The sequence below is a fragment of the Pyrgilauda ruficollis genome, unplaced genomic scaffold (assembly GCF_017590135.1).
Source record: "Pyrgilauda ruficollis isolate IOZ18807 unplaced genomic scaffold, ASM1759013v1 scaffold106, whole genome shotgun sequence".
NCBI lineage: Eukaryota > Metazoa > Chordata > Aves > Passeriformes > Passeridae > Pyrgilauda > Pyrgilauda ruficollis.
This window is the reverse complement of record NW_024508766.1, coordinates 1262154-1279448: the sequence shown is the minus strand read 5'-3', so window position 1 is coordinate 1279448 and position 17295 is coordinate 1262154. Positions and strand designations below refer to the sequence as shown.

General features: G+C 38.4%; 1 protein-coding gene across 5 annotated transcripts in view; it reads left to right on the top strand.

Annotated features, from left to right (window-relative positions):
• GAK (cyclin G associated kinase) overlaps positions 1-15058 on the top strand; it is a 68142-nt gene extending 53084 nt beyond the window's left edge. For all 5 annotated transcript variants that reach the window (XM_041470695.1, XM_041470687.1, XM_041470680.1 and 2 more), the window contains 6 exons: positions 1792-1926; positions 2260-2379; positions 4932-5144; positions 6561-6709; positions 7790-7966; positions 9570-15058. In XM_041470695.1, the coding sequence (XP_041326629.1) occupies positions 1792-1926; positions 2260-2379; positions 4932-5144; positions 6561-6709; positions 7790-7966; positions 9570-9671 (896 nt within the window). In that variant the 3' untranslated portion in view covers positions 9672-15058. The remainder of the gene's footprint in view (positions 1-1791; positions 1927-2259; positions 2380-4931; positions 5145-6560; positions 6710-7789; positions 7967-9569) is intronic.
• The last annotated feature ends 2237 nt before the right edge of the window (positions 15059-17295 follow it).

Below are 17295 nucleotides of genomic sequence, written 5' to 3'. Positions count from 1 at the left end.
TTTACTGCTACACGTAGCAGTAGGCTACTTCCTGCTTAGTTCAGGTTGGGGGAGGTAAGGAACTTGACTTCTCTTAAGCCAACTGTTACAAAACAGCTCGTTCCCATAGTATGTTCTCAATCCTTCAAATGCATTTGTCTGTAATTTAATTTGTTCTTGTTTCTCTCAATTTGTTTTCATAGTAGTTAATTTCATATGATGGTCTTAATTTTCTTATGCTCCTGTAAAATACTTTTAATAGCAAAGATTATAGAACAAAATAATTTCTAGCCTAAAAATCAATATTAATAGTAATTCAAGACCCACTTAACTTTGGAGAGTGGAATATGATACAACAAAGTTCTCAGCTGATGAATGGGTGCTGATTTATAGCCAGAGACACTGCAGTTTAGCAGATAGCTGGGTACTGAGACCAATATGTATTGTTTTTCCCATGGTTTCAGAGGCAGGGAGATGAAGCTTGGGTCTGGAGAAAGGGCTGGAAATGGTGGGTACTTCTTGCATTTTATTCTGATGTTTTCCCTCACATGCAGCAGAGAATACTGCTGAAATACAGGCTTTCAGCAGATATTTATTGCACAGTATTTGATGTGCTCACTTTGCAGCTGTAAGATCTAATTATAAATGGTATTAGTAGATTGAGATACTATAGGGGTATTTAATGTGCTTCTAGTTATTTCCTTAATGAAGAGAATTTGATATTAATATTTAAAATATAAAGCTGAGATACTGAGACAAGTGAAAGGCTGTGATGTAGTTGAGACTTTGAAAGCCTCAGAATGTTACTGCTTTTGTAAGGATGGCTGGGTTAACCCTATGTCTGTGAAATGTTTTAGACCACCACTAAATTACTGAAATATCCCCACTCCCTGTAGCACTGAGTGTTGTTATAGTATTAAAGTAGGGATTACATTCAAAAGCTATCCTCCTTCACTGTGAGTCTCCACAAGCTCTGCTCAAGGAGAATGCTCAGAGCTGATATGCAGTTTTGAGTGTTCTGTACATAGCATATATCATTCTGATGAGGATGGCTCACCTCATAGTTTGTATGAGTGATAAGTGGGGAATCATTTGGAAGTGTCAGGGATGGCAGTTATAATACCTTTAGATGGGATATGACATTTTCCAGGAGTTAGTGGAAGCACCCTTGCGTGCTTTTAAATATGACAATTTCATTTAGATGTCATGGTCTATAGAAAAGTGGTTATTATCCATGCAGCTAGAGATTCTTAACCTTTTCCCAGAAAAAAATCACTCTTGCTGTATCCTGCTCTTCACGTGTGTGCTTTCATTTGTGTATTACACCTCAGAGAGTGTATTAGTTGGGCAAGAGGCCCCTTTGTCACAAGCAGCCTGGGTTAGGCAAACCTGCATTTTGAAGTGACCTGTCTTCACCTGTCTAACACCCAGACTGCTGAGTGATAAAGAGCACCATTCATGGAGCACTGCTGCTTTCCACTTACCAGCTGTGTTGTCAGAAACAGCATCGTGCCTTAGATCTGTACCTGAGCTAGTCCTTTGGATTGGGAGACCTAAACTGCTAAATTCACAGCATTGCCTGTGCATGAAAATTCCTTATCTATGAAGTGCGTGAGATGTTTTAAAATAGAAAGGGAGGAATTCCAGTGGTACAACCCTTTTGAGTCTGTTTAAGACTGCACAACGGTTACCGAGAGATTTAAGCAAGCTGTGTAGCTGACAATGTGATACACATTCTATTGGTATTGGCAAATATATATACTATTATAATGGTTTTCTTAAACGTGAAAACATTTACTTTTTCTTCTGTAGGCAATTTGACACCAGAGCCACCTAAAATATCATCATCTACAAGCCACCCAGATCTCTTAAGTGGATGGGATTCTTGGGCAGATTCCTCAACAACCAGCAATGTAGCATCACCACAGCTGAAGCCTGTTTGTGAAGGTATTATGAAATTAAATTTTTCCATTAGAGGACTGCTCCAGACTGGGTCAGTTTAATCACCTGAAACTGTTGAACATGTCTTCATGCATTTTTGCTTTGCTTCTTAAATGCTCTTTTAGTAAAGCACTTGTGTAGTTTTTCAGATTAAAGTTCAAGACACATGAATTAAATTGTTTCAATTCTCTATAATAATGGTGATTCCTGTAATGGGAGAAGATGTTGTGAAGTAGAATACTGGGGAGGTTTGCATGAAGTGCTGTGCAGATACTACTTTTATTCTTTCTCTCAATTTCCAAACAGATTAGGTATGTGATGTGTCTTCTTATTATACAGGCCAAGCTTTTACCACCGGAAGCCAGTCCAGTGTGTCTTCAGGTTTGTCTTTTAGCCAGGCGAAAGCTCAGAACTTTGATCCTTTTGCTGATCTTGCCAATCTGGGATCTGGTCTTCCAGGTAAGATCTTACTTTTGATAGACTATATTTACTGCCTCTGCTGTTTGATTTGCTTCTCATACCGATAAATGTTGCTGACAGCCTATAAAGGGAAGTGTTTCCTTTTAATTGTCAACATCTAGCTTGACGTATTTGCTGAGACCTGGTGAGTATCAAGAAAAGATTGAATCTTCCAGATATTTTTTTAAATATTCAAAATAATATTTCAGAATATAACTACAGCTGTGATGTAAGAAGAGTAAAAATAATTAATGCTTGAGAATTGAGTTGAGAAGGTAAGAGAAACCAGGAGCTGCTGATTCAGTAACTGAGCATGAGGTTTCTTACCTAACATTGATTAATACTGTTCTTGAAGGATTTAAAATGAAAGGAGGATTGAATTAGTTAAATTTTTTTTAGTTCCAAAGTAACGGTTAATTCAGTACTTTCCTTTGAATTCAGCAGACTTTCATAGCTCTGCTACTCACATCTACCATGTTAGTAAGATAAGCACAAATCAAGGGCTATACATTGCACACCAGTACCAAAAGCATTATGAGTATCTGTCAGTTTGCAGTGAAGGGCACAAGGAGTTCTGGAAGATAAGACACATTGCAAAGTAACTCTTGCTCCAGGGTGTTTTATTGGCCTGAAACTCGGGAATTTAGTCTTGTAGCAATCACAAAAGAGCTGAAGTCCTTGCGTTTCAGAGCCCACACTGCCATAATAAATGTGACCAGCTGCCCAGGGTACATGGAATGATTCAGAGCAGCCTAGTGTTGCTGAATTGAGCAAACCTGCTTTTTCCCTTAGCTTGGAGCTGAAGGAGGTTTTACCCTGTTGCCTTGGCAGTTAGTACTGTGTATTGAATTGAGTGGAATTGTTGTAGAAACACTAGGTAGCATGCAGTGTTTGACTTCTTCATGTTGCTTGGGCATAAGTGCTGCAAAATTCTGCTGTTGAAGCAGTACCAGTGAGGCTGCTTTGCAGTAAAAAATGTTCAAAGATTTTCTAGTGTAATAATTCAGGTTAACACAGGTTGTTAACTGCACAGATAGTGTGACAGAAAAAAAAGTCTGTTTATTCTTGACTTGAAGATATAGGCATAGCCCACACTAAATCAGATTAAAGAAATGAAACTAATTTTAGCAGGGTCAATTCATTACTCTTTCAGTTAGCTTTCAATAGGAAAAATGATTGCATTAAGAAGCAGCCAGATGTCGCTGTCCTAGTTAATGTTCTCAGGAATCACAAGAACTGGAATTTTCAAGGCGTCACAAGAACTGGAATTCAGTTTTGGAATACAGCTGGAATACCACACTCTTTTGTATTTTTCATAAGAGTTTTTTGGCTTCCACATACAAGATGCTGTTCTGGAAGAAAATTTATGAGAGTGCAAACTGCTTAAATATAAATGCTATATAAATCCAAAAGAAATAGCAGCTAAAAGTAATGAATGCTGGTGTATTAGCATACTGGTAGGATACCAATAGTGTTCTGTGCTGGTTGGTGTTATCACACTCTTCTTTAGGAATGGTCTTCTATCAGAAAGTAGGAGTGTGGTGTTGAAAAGTTTTTGTGAACAGTGAGGCATTGACTTGTCCTACAGGAAGAATTTGTTGGCCTAGAAAAATTCAATAATGAATTTAGAATGTTTTGAAAGAATAGGTGAAAGAGAGATAATTTTTCAGTATGCAGGGTTATTTGCTCTGACTAGTAACAAATTTTTTTTCTGTAAATTTCACAAGTTGTCACTGACTTGAAAAAAACTGAATTGACTGCAGTTGAGTGATTTAATGAAAAAGCAGTGCATTCCTAGATTTTACTGGGTGTTGTATTGCAATACTGGGTTTTATCAGGTGTGATATTTCAAGATATAGTATGGTGTATGGTACGTGGCCCTGGGGAGACATCCTCTTGTGCAAGTTAGAGGTATGAGCAGCCACTTCAAAAGGAGAAAAAAAAAATGAGAAAAGCATCAGGAGAGCTGAAGTGTGAGGAGCCATTTTTGAAAGAGCAAATCAAGTTTGCATTGCTGTGTATACCCAGACAGGCTTGGCCTATGCCAAAGGAGGGTGATTACAGTATCTCCTGCAGTGCTTTTCTTACTCATGTGGAGTATATTCCCTGTGAATGCTGCTATAGAATAATGTTCTCATCTTCCTTAAACAGCAGTGCAAGGAATTACTAGAGACTTTGAAAATCTTCTCAGTCTGTTACCATTTTTTGTAATTAATTATTTATTATGCACTGCATATTAGCAGAAGTGGGAGGCAGAACTACTGTCACAGCCATATTATCTCCTAGCCTGACATGTGCCTGACCCTTCAGATAAGGGTGCATGTTTTTGCTAAAACGGACATTTGAAACCTTGAGTTGTAAGAGAAGACTTTCAGTAAAGCCTCCAGCTCCTGCTATCCAAGTTACTTCTTAATGAGGCTGAACTTCATTTTACTCATGCCTTCCTTTACACTGTGAGCTATGTGGTTATATATTAAGAGCAAACTGTCTTACTTGTATTAAATATGTGACAGGCATTGAACTGAACAACTAAGTTAGTATTTCTTTGTTAGGTTCATCCACTGGTGGACTCTTGGGTAGTGGATTTAGTCAGAAGACTGCTCCATCTCAGAAGCTAGGAAATCAGTGGCAGAAATCCTCCAAACCACCAAGTACTTCATGGCAGTCCCAAACTAAGTCCAGCACAGCAGCTAAGCCCAACTACACAGTAAACTTCAGTGTTATTGGGGGACGAGAAGAAAGAGGAGTCAGAGCCCCAAGCTTTGGTAAGTTTTTTGAATGTGTATTACTTATAATGTCCCATGTGAAGTTAGTTGGGTGGGCTGTTACCTGCAGAAGCTCTTCTACCTTCATATTTTTATTTATATTTAAGTTGTGTCTAGTAGAAAACAGAAAAATACTTGGTATCCAAATCTGGTATCCTGCCTTTCCAAAGCTATCCCAGTACATAACAGATGAACTGATGATAGCACAGGTAAATGTGAGTTTGGGCGTAAAGTCTCAAGGCTATAATTACTCACCCACATGAGAACTGGTTTTGTATCAGTGAGTTTAGAAAGGTAAATTTGATCCATCCGGGGAGAGATGGTTGATAATGTTGTTTCATGTTAGCCTGTTTGTGATACAAAGATAAAGGGATACACTGTTTTTCTTAGCTGAAGAAGAGTAGATTGTCTTGAGAAAGACTGAGGTTAAAATTACTGAAAATTCTTGTTTTTGAAAGAGATGTGGGGACAAGACCAGGTAGAATCATACAGTCTTTTAACACATTCCAACTGAGTAGGCAAACCTGGAGTTGTAGGGTTAGGCGTGGCCTCTTCTGTATGAACTTTCTTGAAAAATTTTGTTTTCTGGTGTATTGGTATTAGGATTATGCTTCCCTTAAACTGACATATAAGTAAGTGAGCAGCAGATACTTCCTCAAGCTGTAATTATTCTGTTGGTCCATACCTGGAGAAAGGTGTCAGGATGCAGAGGCAGTCAGTATAGGTTGCAGCACAGGAGAGTCTGTAGAACAAGGCAAAAAAATCAATTGGCATGATGAAATGCTGAAACAGGTTGTTGTAATTCCTCTCCCTTCCACCTCAGCTGGACAAGGGCCTAACAAATATACCTGGTTGTCCCTGCTTTGAGTGGGGATCAGACTAGACAACATCCAGAAGCCTCTTCAGAGTTCAGTTACTCTACAGTTCTCTGAAATTTGTTGGTTCTGTAATGAATATTCATGTTGGTATTTTATCCATTCATTATTCTGGATAAGTTTCAACATGCTTAGGTGTTGACTACTTCACATGCTTTCAATGATACTATAGAGTATACGGTTACTTGAAAAACTGCTGCATAGCATTTGAAACTAACTTACAGTGGAAAAATGGAGCCATTTCCAAAATTGTGGATAGATGTGTGCTCCCTTAAATCTGCTCCATTTTTTTAAAAAGGAGGACATGCAAGTATTTAGTCCCAGGTTAGCATGTTAGGTTGTCTGCCTGCTGGACTGAAAGTTTGTTAAAGATCCCTTTTATTTTTATCCTTTTTAGTTTTGTGGCTTTTGGCGTCACTGAAGAATATATTTATCATAGTAGTGATAAATGCCATCCAGGTGTATCTAAGGGCAATATATTTCCCCTGATAATGCATTCTCCAGGGAAACTTTTCATTAAATGTTTTTTCTCTTTTCATAGGTCAAAAACCAAAAGTTTCAGAAAATGACTTTGAGGATCTCTTATCTAATCAAGGATTTTCAGCGAAATCTGATAAAAAGGGACCAAAGACAATTGCTGAGATGAGAAAACAAGAGATGTCTAAAGATATGGACCCCTTGAAACTCAAGGTTTGTTTAACAGTGATTTTGAGTCAAGTGAAAATCTGATCTTATGCTTAGACCTGCTGATAACAGAGCAGAAGGATACAATGACCAACAGAGAAACTAAAGGCTAATGGTTTAGAAAAGATTAATTTAGCTGATACTACAAAAATACACTTTAAAAATGATGCATATGAGTATAGCTGTCTTCAGGGTGATCATGTACTTTCATTTTCTGGTTAATAACTGCTGCTACTGTCCTAAGAAATTACTAGAAGGTACAATTCTGGAGACAGGATTTATAACTAGTTTGGGATGTGTTGCTTGCTGTTCAGATTTTTTTGACCTGTTAGTCATTGATAACTTCACATATTAATACACTTCCAGTTTTTTAGTCTTTATGATGCTTCAGAAAAGTTTGTAAATGAACTTTAAAGGAATGCTGAAATTTGTTTTCACAAAGTGTCCTTGCTGAAGAGAGAGTGCATGGGTACCTTTTAACAGAAATCACCACAAGTAGAAATAAGTACAGATGTTTAGTTACCATCCTCACTGGTGATAGTAAGAGTTCAATGAAAACACTGTATCCCTATGTTATGGCTTGAATATATTGCTGTTAAAGTCTGAGCAACATTACTGTAATTGACTTTGGGGATCTCAAAGAGCACTTTAGTCTGTGTACCTCTGCATGTTGCTTAAGTAAACATGAATTATTACTAGACATTATCTTTTGTACAAAGCTTGTACAATAGAAGTTTTAAAATATATTTACACTTTTGTACAAATCAAGTAATAATTTGTGTGTGTGCCCTGACAGGGAAAAGATTAATGTAATATCTAATTGTAACAGGTGTTAATTACTCCTGTCATTTCTCTTGCAATGACTGAATTTCTGCAATAAACTAGTAACAATGAGCTATTCTCTAGTGGTAGATGCAAAGTATGACTTTTGAGTGGCTAAGACAATTGAATTTGGGGAGTGACTGCAGTAGGACAGCTGCACTTGAGTCGTGATCATATAGTCTTGCAGAGAGTGAGGATTTTGTCTCTAGAGGCTGAGAATGCTTACAGTGCTGCATTCAGTTCTGTATATTCTGATTTTCCCAGATTCTTGAATGGATTGAAGGAAAGGAGAGAAATATCAGAGCATTAATATCCACTCTACATACAGTGCTTTGGGAAGGGGAAAATAAGTGGAAACCAGTCAGCATGGCAGATCTAGTAACTCCTGAACAAGTAAAGAAGTACTACAGGAAAGCAGTGCTTGTGGTTCATCCTGATAAGGTGAGTTTTTTCCTCTGATCTTCTTTATTATAGGAGGAATACAAACTGCTTTTACTATACCATACTGGTTACTGGCAAATGCCTTGCTTCTCAATCAGCACCCTAGATGTTCTTCACTGTGCTTCCATTGTCTTCTGAATGTGGTGTCCTACTGCATTCATGTGGTACAGAATTATTCTTGCCATCCTGACACAGCACAGAATTCAACAGAGAAGGGTTAACAAATGAAAGATCCCATGAGGGTTGTACTGAGCACCAAAGTCAGTCATGCTGGGTTCTGACTGACAGATGTCAGATGGCAGATTTAATGCTGATTAGTAGAATCTATTTCATTTCTGTGAGCTAGTACTTCAAGTCTTTTAGAACTAGTATGGAGACTCTGAGGCGGCCACAGCAAAACTGGTAGGAAAAACCTGCTGAACCTCATTTACTAAACCATTTTTACTAAAAAAAGTAAACTTACTAGAATAAACAAGTTATCAGATGAAAAATATGTAATGAATATTACATTGCAGCAGGCTGTTTAAAAATCAATGCATTCCAGTGTATCAAGGTAGCTTCTTGTTGTGAGCTCTTGCATTAGATAGAAAGAGAAGCATTGGATATACCTGGTTTGAATTTTCAGGTTTGCATTTACTGGTGGTTTAGTGAGCAGTAGTCTAAATCCTATGTTGTCTTGTGGCCATAACAAACATGACATTTTTTGGTTTTTTGGTTCCTCCTCTCCTTCAGAGTTCTTGGGTATGTGACTTCTACCTTTGTTGTGATTTTTTAGGTGTTTTCTGTAAGGCCCGTAATGCTTCAGTGTCAGAACACAGCTCTGTTTAAGGCATATTTGTCTTCCTTTTTCTTTTATTCTGCTACTAACCTGTTATGTGTCAATAAAGTACTACTGGTGGCAAAAGCTAAGCAGCAGGAGAAGGGGAAGGATACTGGAGGGTGCTCTGGGTCTTCCTTTTTTATTGGAGAGAACCACCTTTTGGGACTAGGTGTTTATTAACCAAAAGGGCTGGATTGTGTTGGCCCAGAGTCAGGGTAGCTGTGAAACAGGCAGGGAATCAGGAGTGTACTATCTTTGAGTATGGAAGCAAACACACAGGACTGTGTCAGTCATGTTGAGTCTTAGCATCATTCATAACCAGCAACAGATTTTCCTCCAGGAAATTTCATTCAAAATAAGTTGTCTTAAAGAGGACTCAGATTTTATCCTTGTACACTGCTGCAAGATCTTTCAGGAAGCAATTCTAAAAAATTACTTAATTTGATTAGTAAGTAATAGTAACTGAAACTATTTATGAAAAGAACAGCTTTGAAAATTGTTTTTAGCTAAATTTCAATTACTTATAAATTGTACTGAAAGCTTCAATTTCGATTACATATAAATTGTACTGAAAGCATAAGGAAATCAAGGATTTGGATTTCTTAAAAAATACTCATGGCAAGCTTTGGATAAGGTTGGAAAGAGTTCTCTGTCTGTAAAATTATATTAATAGAGCACTTTATAGCTGTTGAATAAGACAGCAAATGTAAAAGGGGTGGGATCTTTTCTAAAGACCTAATTTCTAATGTTTTTATGCTTATGGTGCGTTCTCTTTGTTTCCAGGCCACAGGACAACCCTACGAGCAATATGCCAAAATGATCTTCATGGAATTGAATGATGCGTGGTCAGAGTTTGAAAACCAGGGATCAAAGTCCCTTTTCTGAAACTTCAACTTTCACAGAACTGCTTCCAGAAACTGGAGCTGATCATTGTTATGACTTTATTGCGCCTGAGATTTATGAAGCGCTTTTCCACGATTTCAGCACAGTTTCTAGTTATGCACTTAAATGTGGGGATGTATTTTGTAAGATGTAGAGTACAAAGCATTACATAGATGCATTAAGAAAAAATGCTGCTGAAGAAATCAGTCTGGGAGTAAGGGTTTCTCTTCAGTTTTGTATAAGAAAAATAGAATTTGAATGAAGCTAAGTAATAAGTGATAGGCTAGTATTAGTTATAAATCATTCCAACTTAATTGATCTTTGCTGTACCTCTACCGTCCCAAATTTGTCTGTTACTTCGAGTAGTTTTGTGATTAAGTTTTGATATTTGGTGCCTGTTGCCTTCTTCCAAGTGCTTTAGTTAGCAGCAGTGAATTTGCTTGGCTTATCTCAAACCTAAGGGTGTATATTTTCATCTGTATTTTATATAATCAATCTGATAATCATTCTGTAAATAATGTTTTCTGGTAATATCTGTGTTCTTTACAGTAGAATAGCAGTTGTTTAGCCAAAAAGACAGCATATGTGGGAAAGTCAGACAGGGTTGTTCTTGATTTTTTTTTTTTTTTTTTTTTTAAACATATCATGAATCTAAAAAGAAATTTTGACTCTGAGGTCTGCATGTTCCTGCTGTTTTGTTTATTTATTGCAGTAGTCTGACCTGTGCTTATTTTCCTAGTTCTTTAAATGGTGTCTTTTGCTTCTAAATTCAGTGGAACGTTCCTCTTATTGAACTTCAAATACTCTGATAGAAACAATTTTACTCTGAAACTTGAAGTGCAAGCACAAACCTTTTACTGTGCTTTGATTTGTCTGAGTATTATTAAATCACTCATTGTCGTCTGGTGAGCATTTAAAGTGCTTTAACAAACATTTTGCTGCATGTTTGCACTTGTGTATTTTTGAGATACTCATGGCATCAGTGCATGTGAAAACATGGTGTGTCTTGGTATACTGTTGAATTTCTGCTCACCTATTTCCATGCACTGCTTAGTGCAAGATGAGTAGAGACACAGCTTGGTAACAAAACTTGCCATGTTTTCTCATCCCTGTTCAGAAGGCACTTTTTCACTAGTGCTAGGGTGGATGATGCAAACAACCAATGACTGTTATACTCTGTGTAATAACAAAATGCAATTTTCATATCAAGTTTGAAAATGTTGAAAATTAGTGCTGAGCTATTAAATCTTCAGCAACAGTCTCCTGAAACCAGACAGTTGGGCATTCAAGGGGATATTTTGATCATTTGCCTTTTTTATACATTCTGCATGCTTAACTGAGAGGGAAGCTGTATTGTTAGCAGAGGTAACTGTTCACTGAGCAACATCTGAACAGGAAACATGAGATTCTAATGCCACCTGAAAGGTACCTAGGATGAGATTTTCCACTGCTGCACCAGCCCGAGGGCTGGTGGGTTAGAGACTGCTGAACACTTGCTATGCCTAATCTCTAGCTCTGATATAACACAGTTACTTATTAACCTCTGATCAAAAGTTTTGTTTGTGTATATTTGCATATATATTTAGCTGCTGTGATTTTTCTTTTTTTTTAAGGTGAAGCTAGGATCAGTTATGAATCAGGAAGGTTATATATTATTCATAGCTGCTGTTGTACGTCAGTTACTGCTTTGAAGCAGTCTTAAAGCTCAGTAGATTTCTTTACAAATGTATGTAACTTGCTGTCTGATTTAAAGTAAGAGTTAATCTTTTTTCCTTTGGATACTTCATTAATTCTTTGTGTATGTGTTCTGCAACCATGGAAATTGAAGGCTTCTGCTGGTAGGATAGATTTGTGGGAGAGCTTTTTACAATTCTAGGGCAAATGCTATGTAGGAATAGGTTTAAAAAGACAAACACAGATATATAATGACTTTGACGGTAGTGCTATATACAACTGAGAGATAAAGCATTTATAAGGGGGCTGCTTAGAATAAGGAAGGACTGCTTTAAAAACCCATGTTCATTCAGCACGTATAGGCAACTTCATTTTAAGGCATACATTTTTAATTGCTATTTTCTTGAAATATGTGTATAAAAATTTAAAACCTGAAATTTGGGAGGCAAATATCTTCCTCTGCTTTGTATATTTGGTAGCGTTTTCTGGATGATGTCTACATTAAGCTTTTTTAAATTTCTCTACTCTTGCTTGCAAAATTTTCTTGAAACATCAGAGAAGAACCTTTAGATGTGATTTTAAGTTAGCAGGGAAAACATGAGTGCAAGTATTTTACCTGGAACTGAAGATCTCTTGAAATTAGCTCTCTCTTTTAAAAATTATGGCAATTCAAGAAATTTGGCTATGGATTCTTCCAAGAGCCATTACATAATTACTGAAACTTCAGCTGGGTTGACAGAGCTGCTTAGCTTATTTTATGGCTTAGTCAGCTCTGGTTCTGTGGGGGAACTGGCTCATTTCTCTGTCCTGCTCCTTTCTACATAATTGAATTTTGCTGCTAAGAATCTGGGACAAGCTTGGCTTGGTAAACTGATAAATCTTGACAATGAAACTATTTTGGGTAGCGTGTTTTGATTTTGGTTTGATTTTTTTAACTGTGCCATTTTTCTGTGTTACATACAAGAATGTGCAAACAATGGGGATTTCATTAAGATTCTGTAAGCAAATTGGAATCTGGAAATTAAAAAAAGTTCAAGTGGTGAATATAAACATAATAAATGGAAGTTTTGTTTTCTGTGCAACACAAAGCAGCATGAGGACCACCAAAGATGTTTCTTAGTGTAAGGCTTATATATTAAGTACAAGAAGCTGGGAAGAGGGAAGTTAAAGTATATTTCATATAAATGTGTGTTGAGTCTTACTGTTGCTTTTATAGGAGATGGTAATTTGGAAGAAAAAAGTCCAGCAGTTTTATGAATTCATCTTAAAACAGTAATAAAAAATGGTAGACAATCTGGGAATGAGGGCTTTTCAACCTGTTGATTTGTACTTGGTCGTTAATTGTCTGTCTGCTGTATGAACTAGGAGTTCTCAAATGGTAACACACATTTTTCACTGTAGTTCTATTCTTAGTGTCCACAAACTGAAAAGCTTTTAGAGCAGGCCTCAGAAAAAAAATGATTAATCAGAGACTTGGCTGGATTCTGTCTTTTCTTAAAATGTTTATTTTCCATTCATGTTAGTTGTTCATTGCACAGTTAAGTTTTGAAGTGTTGAAAGCTGAACTTTAGATCTGCTTCTGCTGTCTGTGAAGCTTGAAGGTGACATCACTGGGTGTTGCCTGCAGGTTGATACTCTGCATGCATGCGTGTGCTCCAAGGATTTGCACTTGAGGTTCTCTTATGAAGCACCTCCTTGACTCCTGCAGCGACTCATGGTGCCTGCTGGCCCATGTTGGTTCTTCCTCTGTCTGGTAACAACACCTGACTAATGTCATATATTTTTTGCAGACTACCAGGGCTCACTTCACAAAAGTAAGTAGGCTGAGATGGTTAGTGCAAGATAAAAGGAAAACAGCACAAGATAGGTTAAAGGAAGAGTAGAGAAAAACACCAGGGCTCTAAAGTACATCTAAAATACTGTTTTCTAATTCTCTCTTCGCTGACCTATTGCTGCCTACCTCTGCTAAAAACAGGTGTAGACTAGTAGAGAGAACCTGGTTTGCAGCCTGCTTTTCATTCCTTTTAGAACACTGCTGACTGACTGTAACAAGTTGGAGTACCAAGTCCTTAGCTTGCCCCCACCAAAATTTATATAAAACAGGTTTAAAAAATGTATGGGCAGGTTTCCACTAGTTTTTTGTTTTTTTTTTTTTTTTTTTAATTACAGATTACTTGTGTTACATTGCTGTTAGATCTGGAGAGTCCAGCAAAACAACTTTTAAAAACAGAGATCTGTGAAGAAGAATTGGTGTTAAGAGAGTGTGTGGCTGGAGTCTGCCTAATAGAAACAAGTGAGGTATTTTAACCAGAGGAAATCAGTTGGTGTCTTCAACCACAGGCATGCCTTTGGTGTTTCCTAGTGCTGTCAGAGTTCCTTAGGAGCAGCAAAGAGTGTTCGTGGTTAGTTAGACATAAAGTCTGGAAGGAAGAGGTCCTCAGCATTGTTAGTTGGGTCAAGTTCAGCTATTTTGCTAATCAGTGGTAGCTTCTTCAGCAAGTACAGAACAGAAAACCTCCAAAAGTACTGATGAACATTTCCTTGGAACAGTGGCAGAGTCCTTGGTGTTGTACTTGTGAGGGTAACTAGTGCTCATGAAAAATGCCTTGTTTACCTCCATGTTCTTGGTAATTCTGAACAATTCCTCCCATTTTGTCTTGCCAAGCACAGAGCAACAGTTAGTTTGTGAAAGCTAAATGCACAAGGTCAATTTTTTGCACAAACCAAAGCGGAGTTTCAGCGTAACAGAAATCTCATCAGGCCTTGGGGCTGATGGGTTCTCTGCACCATTCCACTTCCCGAGGCCAGACTGCAGTTTTCCCAGCAGTGGCAGTGTGTTTGCATACTTGCTGGCCACTGCACTCACTGCTGTTTTCAGGAGTAGCATAAATGTGGAAACCTTGTTGCTCATCTGTGTCCTTAATTGTCTAACAATTGCAATGTAATGGCTGCTTTGTAAATAAGTTCAAATTAATCTTGTATGACTCAGTTGACATTTTCTGTCAAGAACTTGCAGGTGATTGACCTGTGAAAGCTGTAAAAGGAATGTATAATTTCCCACCCTTTGAGCCTGTCCCTGGTGCAGAGCAGCTCTTGCACCCAGAAGCTCAATGATGAGGAGCTGAGCTCTGGTTCTGAACTTGATGAATCTTGCAATGCTTGCTTACTCTCTCTTTGGGTGAGCTTATTGTGGACTGCAGCTTAGACTGCATTAAACTTCCAACATATGCTCCAAAAATACAAATTCAGTACTTTTTATGAAGGATACATGTTGTCATAGAAGCTTTTATTACCAAAAGGGGATTAAGAGGCATTGTGGGAATTCCCAAAACTCTAGTGGAATGTACTGTATATTTGATGTAGATTTCTAGAAGTGATTGTCATCTCTCATAAGGTCTTGGCTTGCTCTGAGATCCTTATTGTATTTACCTGTAGTTGTGATTGTACTTTCAATACCTGTGTTTTTTTCCGATTTGGAGTGTGTGGAAGGACAGAACAGACATTCAGTTCCTGGTTTTGCCATCTTTCAGGAAATGCAATGTACTGTGTAATTTTGCTACTAGTGAAATGAAACTTATACCTATATGTATATAAGGTAAAATGGTCAAATTAAGCCTTGTTTAAAAGTAGATTTAATGTTTGGTACAATGTCCTTGAACAGAATATTTTGCTTTGGAATGTATTACAATTTAACCAGTGATCAATTAAAACAAACAAAATAACTTTGTCTATTTCCTTCTTTACCAAGAGAGAAATGGCCTGAACACCTGAAGCATTTCCACTGTGTCTTCCAGAATAGTCTGCAAATGTTAGAGAAGTGGTTCTTGTTATGTTCAGGTTGACTGAACCTGTTAGGGGCTGAGTGGCTCTTGAGAAGTCTCTTGTGTTGGAGAGGGTCGCTGCAGTGTGCTCTGGGATTTGGCAGCTGCATTTTCAAAGTGCCTGTGTTGGGTTGAGGGGTTCTTGCACAGGAGCTGCTGCAGTGCTTTTCCATTGCCCAAGGGAAGTTCTGGCTTAAGTGTGTAGCAGTGATCAAAGGGAAGAGAACAGGAGCACATGGACACGACTGAGGCAGGAGAGAGGAATATGAGCAGCCTGTAAGGATGGTGGGGGGACACATTTGGCAATGAAGAACTGCAGATGGCAGGAATCTGAGGGAATGTGGCATAGCAAATGGTGAGCTTCTGCTGGGAGCGTACTGACAAGGTGCCCAGAAGCATCTTGACTCCATACTCTGCAACAAGAATGGGCAAGCAGGATCTTTCATAGGTGGGAACAAGCCACTTGGTGACATTGAGAAAGTTTCTTTAAAAGTTAAAAGCACAAAACTATGGGATTACCACTGGGGCTTCCCAAGGAGAAGGGTAAAAACTGGCAGGAAATAAGAGAATGGACAGGCATGACCAAATTATCCAGTACCAATGGCCTCTTAGGCAGAAGATTGCTACTGGATAATGTTTTTCATATTTTGCTTACTACTTTGAATAATCTGATGGGTTTACAAGAATTTATGATAGATTACTCAGTGCCAAAATGCTAAAAGACCTCTCTCCTTGTATCATGTACAAAACATGCTACCACTTTTGCTGCTGATCAGTTCATTCCTAACATGCAAAGATGCTGAAAAATGTATTGATACCTACTTCTGGTTCTTCACCTCTGCAGCAAAGGAGGATAATGTTAGTCAAGTGCATCTTTCTTTGCTGTATGCAAGGCTTCTGGCTACTCTGATGTGAGTATAGAAAGACTTGAGTTGGGAGAACACAGCAAATAGAAATCCTGAAGACTCAACCTACCAAGCATCAGGAATTACACCAGGTAAGCAGAATGCCTTGCAAAGAGATAGCATGGCCATAAAATCAATATCAAACAAAACAGAGTGAATGGGGATTAAAAGAAGGCAGCAGAAACACTCTGTGTACTGTAGTGTGCAGAGCAGCCGGTAGCAATCAAAGCCTTCCAAGTTTGCAGTTGTAGACACCTGACCTGGTTACAGTAATGTTGGAGATGATCCTGCCTCAGCACTGCCTCCTTTCTAGTACAAACTTACAAGGAACTCCTCATCTCCTTTAATCTGTAAAGCTGCTGGCTGGAGTGCCTTCAGCTCCTAGTCAAAGCTCTGGACACACATGAAATAATGGTGGTGAAGTTTTCTGGTGTATAATGGTGCTGGCAGACCCAGCCATTATTAATTGGTGAACTGCAATGCTGGTTTCCTTGTGCATGGCTCTGCTGAGGAGCAGGACAGCACAATTACTCTGCAGGAGATGGGATTGTCAGTGTGCTGCAGCCCTGACTCTATGCAATGTGACCAGCACACTTCTGATGTGCCAGAGGAAATGTGAAGGAACAGCTCATCCAGCTTGCTCAGGAAGCTGATTTAAAGTACAAGCTTTGGTTTGCCATTGCAGGGATGTTGCTGTGTGTGTGCTATGAAGCAGTGAGTATTCCATAATAGTTGAGTTTGGCACTCCTGCTGGGTCTGCTCCTCTCCTGATCCCTACTAGCCTAGTACTGTCAGTCTCATTACAAAGTTCAAAAATGCTGCTGACAGCATTCCTAGAAGCTGTTAGAGAAAGAAGACGACTTCCCTTTTATCAACAGTTCCAAGATTTCATCTTTCTCTGGTCTTCAGGAGTTTCTAAAGCAATGGATTCACTAGGCTTCATGTGGAAACTGACCTCCAGCAAAGGAAAACCAGAAACTGTTCTAGAACTAGAAACCAGACCTACAGCAGTTAGCTGCTGTGGCGGCTCTTAGCTCTTCCTTTCTTGCTGCACACCTGCCCCGTCCACATCCTAGCAGTGGCTCACCGTAGAGGTAAATAAGGTGCCAGGTTCTGTTCTAGAGATGTATGAACCACAAGAACTGGACTCCTACACATTTTTTCAATGGATTGAATTAAGGCTGTTGAGCCCAGTGTATACTCTATCTCATTTCACGCTGAGATATT